This window comes from Arachis ipaensis, chromosome B09 (assembly GCF_000816755.2).
Source record: "Arachis ipaensis cultivar K30076 chromosome B09, Araip1.1, whole genome shotgun sequence".
In the NCBI taxonomy this organism is placed as follows: domain Eukaryota; kingdom Viridiplantae; phylum Streptophyta; class Magnoliopsida; order Fabales; family Fabaceae; genus Arachis; species Arachis ipaensis.
Window position 1 is genome coordinate 134848824 of NC_029793.2, and position 5431 is coordinate 134854254.

General features: G+C 40.6%; 1 protein-coding gene across 1 annotated transcript; it reads left to right on the plus strand.

Annotated features, from left to right (window-relative positions):
• LOC107616408 lies at positions 3129 to 3923 on the plus strand. The gene has a single exon (XM_016318368.1). The coding sequence runs from the start codon at positions 3129 to 3131 to the stop codon at positions 3921 to 3923; it is 795 nt and encodes a 264-aa protein (XP_016173854.1).

Below are 5431 nucleotides of genomic sequence, written 5' to 3' on the forward strand. Positions count from 1 at the left end.
GTAATAGCTGGGAATCAATGAAATAGCTCGTGTCGAAGTTCTTCTCCATTACGATAAAAACTTGTCCTGGACTGGAGCTAGACTTCCTCTTCTTTGGTTGGGGATCACGACCACTTCCGGCTTTGGCTCCTTAGCCCGAAAAACCAAGAATTGGTCCGTCTTACCATGGTCCACTGTACCCGAGAGGCGGCCCAGTGGGAGGCTGAGATTGAACCTCCGGTTCGTCAGGTCGAGGGGTCTCGACTTGAGGTTCAGTGGAATCAGAGCTGCTGTTGTCGTCATCTCCAAAAAAAAATGGGTGATCAAGCGACTCAGGAAACTGTTTCCATCTGCCATCCTAATTGCAAAAGAATAAGAGAAAGCAAGTTATAGAAAAAGAAAGTTATGAAGTCGATAACAAAGCAACGATATGCAAATCGAAAAAACGGAAAGATAACAGTAAGGGGCAGGAACTTACCCACACATTCCCGACCAGCTTCCCGGTCACCCATTAGGAGATGGGGTTAAGGTTATTAGAACCAAATATCGGCAACAAAACGTCGGCAATTTGTTGGTTCTGCTGACCTATGCTATCATAGGTGACTTTGATCATATAATTGGAGTCGGCGCTGAAACTCCAGTAGGTCGGAATGCGCCTTTCTCCTTCAAGTGTGAGCCAGAAAGGGTGAAGACCTCAAGCCGATCTCACCTTGAAGAAGGTCTCTTTGAAACAATGAAACGAATCTTCGAAAAGATTGAAGATCCTCTAGTTTTGCACGGCCCGGAAAGAGAGGTAATCTTTCTTATGTTTACTCTCCTGGGAAGGGTTTGTAAGGAGAAAGAAGTAGAGGAAAACCTCCACATATAGTGGCCGAAAGTTCTAAATACTCACAGACCATCTCGAAACAACAAATGTCAGCCTGACTATTGGGATGGAGCTGTGAGGGGGCAACCTCGCATCTGTTCAAGAGGGCCATGATGAAAGGGGAGAAGGGAAGCTGAACTCCCAAAGTAGTGAATATAGGTTTGTACATCCACATCCAGTCAGGAACCAAGGAGCGTCCACGTTGAGCTGGCAAACGTGCTCCTGGGGCCCCGGCACTAGGAGTTCATAATTCGACTCCTCAAGGCCACCTTCACACAATGCTCCAGAGTCGCAGAACTCTTGTAAATCCTCCGCAGTCACCCTGGAAGACGTGCTCGTGACATCGGTAGTACACCAGGTGTAACGATGGGTCGCTGCGTCACACCTACAATTGGGGCATCACTTAAACCGTGAGAATGGGAGAAGGTCCTAAGCCAAAAACTAATTTATCCTACACCTAAACTAATATCATTATGCACTTAATCATTCTAATCTAAACCACAAGAAAAGGAACCTACGACACCCCATTAAAAATTATCTAACAAAGCCAATTTCCAGACCCAAAAGCCAAAAGCAATGGATAAATCATGATAGCAATGGCAAGAAATAAAGTAAAAGAGTAAAGTATCGTTTTTATCTCCAACGTTTGGGGTAAGTCATAAAGTTGTCCCTAACATTTCAATCGTCCTATTTAAGTCCCTAACGTTTCAAAATTGACTCAATGTTGTCCTGCCATTAGGGATCCGTTAACAGAATTGACGGCAGGACAAAATTGAGACGATTTTGAAATGTTGGGGACAAAAACGATACATAGAAATAAATTTTAGTTTTATGCTTCAATAATATCAATTTTTTACTGTACATAGCATTCAATTATTTTTTAATCACATCTAAGTAAATTACACTTAATCACATTACTTTCATTCTAAATAAATTAATTTTTTATAATTTTACACTTAAAGTTATAAGTTAATATAAAAATATAATAAAAAATTATTTAGAATGAAAGTAGTATAATTAAGTGTAATTTACTTAGATGTGATTAAAAAATAATTGAATATTATATACAATAAAAAATTGATATTATTAAAGGATAAAATTAAAATTTATTTCTATGTATCATTTTTGTCCCCAACGTTTTCGCTCTATTTAAGTCCCTAACATTTCAAAATCGTCTGAATTTTATCCCGCCGTCAATTCTGTTAACGGATCCCTAATGGCAGGACAACATTGAGCCAATTTTGAAACATTAGGGACTTAAATAGGACAATTGAAATGTTAGGGACAACTTTGAGACTTACCCTAAACGTTGGGGACAAAAACGATACTTTACTCTAAAGTAAAATAACGTAAACAATATTACTCACCAGGAAAAATGAGTGGAAAAATTTGCAGGAGAACAAATGATGGTATTACTGTGACAGAGTGAATCTCGCAACAAAGAAGAAGGCAAGGAAAGAATGATGAAGTCAGTAAGAAAAGAGGGAAGTTATGGTGGTGGGAGTTACGAAAGAGAAAAGGGAATGGAGAAAATGAAAAGGTAACTGTAACTGAGGAAGAAGAAGCGCGAAAGGCCCAGGAGTAAAATGGACTTTTCTACGCACTTTCAAATCACCCATAAATAGTATTAAATACTCTCAGCACGAGAACTAAAGCGACTTCTCCAAGAAATAACTGGGGACAACTCATGTGCACGAAAAAAGCGCTAGAAGCATGAATCCTGCCATCGAAGTCGCGACCAGAAGAAGACAAATACACACGAAGACACGAGACAAGCTACTGCACCAACTGTAGGTTTCACGACCTGACGTATTGGGGGCACTATTTCGGCCCGACGGATCCACCATCCGATTAACCGACAGCGTCCTTCGCATGAAGCCATCCCCCTAATGATAATCTGGACAGCTGGCAGAAGCTTCTAGATGAATGGGCCCAAGTGGAAGGTCCCACTCGAGGTTGAAGAATAAAGGGGAGGGACCTACCCCTCCCCCAATGTACGTCATTATTACCCTAATTGGCCGCCTCTTAGTATAGACACTTACTTTAGCATCAGAGTGTCTTTGTAAGTGGCCCCACTTGCCGATCTACCCACACCCTTAGGACTCCATCCTGCTTCCCGTCTCTCACGCACAGGTTCCGGCCCTCACTTCTAGTGACCTCTTTACAACCAGTTTGATGAACAAACGAACAATGGCACCGAGATCCCGTTGTGATCGGAGCTACTGCTTTCCACTCCTCCATCTTCAAAGTCCGGTTAGCAAAGAGCTTTTACAAACTAACAGACATGAGGTACGATGAAACCAAAGACCCACAGGAACACGTCATGATTTTCGAGGCCAGGATGAATCTAGAATGTGTGGGAGGCACTGTCAGATGTCGTGCATTCCCCGTGATCCTGGCAGGACCGGCAATCCACTGGTTCAACTCCCTCCCACAAGGGTCCATAGCTACCTTCATGAATGTCTCTAAAAAATTTCTTAACCAGTTTACCACCCAAATCGCCAAAGCAAGGCACCCAATCAACCTTTTGGATGTGACACAATGGGTTGGCGAACCCACGAGAAAGTACTTGGATCGGTTCAATGACGAGTGCTTAGAGATTGTCGGCCTCATAGACTTCCTGGCCAGTTTATGCCTCACTAATGGCCTGGTGAACGAAGACTTTAGGAAGCACCTAACCACAAAACCTATATGGACGATGCAGGAAATACAATGTATAGCAAGAGAGTATATAAACGATGAGGAGTTCAATCAAGTAGTAGCCGCCAACAAACGGCAGTTAACCACCCTACCGACTCGTGAAACAGGCAATGCGGAGAAACCAAGGGAGGGGCCAAGAGAGGTATCCCCTGGGAGGTCGTTTAATCCATTTTTTCGAGTAGGAAAATTCACAAACTACACTGCCCTGATTGTAGAAGTATTCCAGCAGATAGCTAATAAGGGCATCTTACCCAAGCTAAGGCAGTTGAAAGATCGGACAGGAGGAAACAAGAATCTCTACTATGATTACCACAAGGAATTTGGCCACAAGACACAGGATTGTTTTGACTTAAAAGATACGTTGGAGCAAGCCATCTGAAAAAGGAAGCTGAATGAATTCTCACGGTTCATCCAGGAACAAGAAAAAGGGAAAAAGAGCGCTCCGAGGAAGACCGTGGTTAGACAGTTACGTCGCACGATCACACATTGGAGAAGATAAACCTAGCATGGGTTGGCAGTGTAGAGACACCGAACCATTAGACACCCAAGAGTCTATCGAGCGTAAATCCGACGGTAATCTTGTCCTAAATTTGAATCGTGAACTCTCTCCTCTTTCATTTTTGAACTACTCTCTCTCTCTCTCTCTCTCTCTCACACACACACACACACACACAAACCATCTCCGGCAGCCCGTCCCCTTCACCAATGTCGGCCACCACCAATAGCGTTCAAAGACTGGGTAGACTCCTTGTTGCCGCTGCTATCGCTGCTGCAACCTATGTTGCCAGAGCTACTTCTTCCTTCCTCCAGGTAGATTGTCTTCCTCCTTTTTTCTATTTTTTTCAATTTATTTAAAAAAAATGCAGCCATGCCGGTTGGCCATTGCCGCCATCACTTCGTTGTCCGTGCTGCCACCATGCCAGAAAAGTCTTTTGCACTACCATTGTCTTCAGGTAACTCACTAATTAGTTTAGAGTAGTTAATCCTAAATCCTGATTTATATCATTTTAATTTGTTATGTATTAAAAAATTTACAATTACGATATTTGTATTAGAGATTTAACTATTTTTTAGATTTAGTTCATATATATTTTTCAAATGGTTTAGCTAGTAAGCACTCATGAATACTCCCATGGTACAATCATGGTGCGAAAATAATCACTAGCAAAGCTAATACTTTATTAGCTTGAAAAAGTAAAGAAAAAGGAAGGCGCATTCTTTGTTACTTTTGCAAAACAAGAACAAGAAATAGCAGAGTTGAAGATAGGTAATATACTGAAAATAGGGTTCCGATGCTCTTTAATAGAAGTTTTAACTTGTAAAATCTTAAATGATGATGACTTTCATACTGTCTTGATTGGAAGTTAAATATCATGTATACACTTTATAAGTTAGAGCTCTGTTTTCATTCTTTCTATTGATAATTGAATGTTTAAAAAGGAAGAAGATATCCACTTTCTTCGAAAAAAAATTATTGGAGTCTAGAACTTTAGATTGAAGAGTGGTGTTTTTTTATTTATTTATTTTTTTCAATGAGCTCTTCAGTTACCAAATTAGTTAATAATAGTTAGCTGTATGGAGAATTCATTATACCCTAGAAATGTTATTTATTCTGACAATAGAACTGGATAATGGATATACTCTCTATTTAGCAACTAGCATGAAGTAACAGCAAAAGAGTTGGGATGAACTAGTTGTGATACTTTTGATGAGAAAGTAGAATGTTCTTAAAGGATCAGAGGCCAGATATTATCATGTACATATATTATCACTGCACTTAATTGAATTTTGTCTTGTGCATATAGCAACTCATTGATCAGTGACAAACTCTTAAATAAAGTTTAGATCCGTAAGAAATTAGTTCTTAACCTGTCGGGTTAAAGGATA

What these genes read in the sequence shown, in the direction of transcription:
- LOC107616408 (XM_016318368.1), top strand. Translation starts at nt 3,129, where the DNA reads ATGAGGTACGATGAAACCAAAGACCCACAGGAACACGTCATGATTTTC.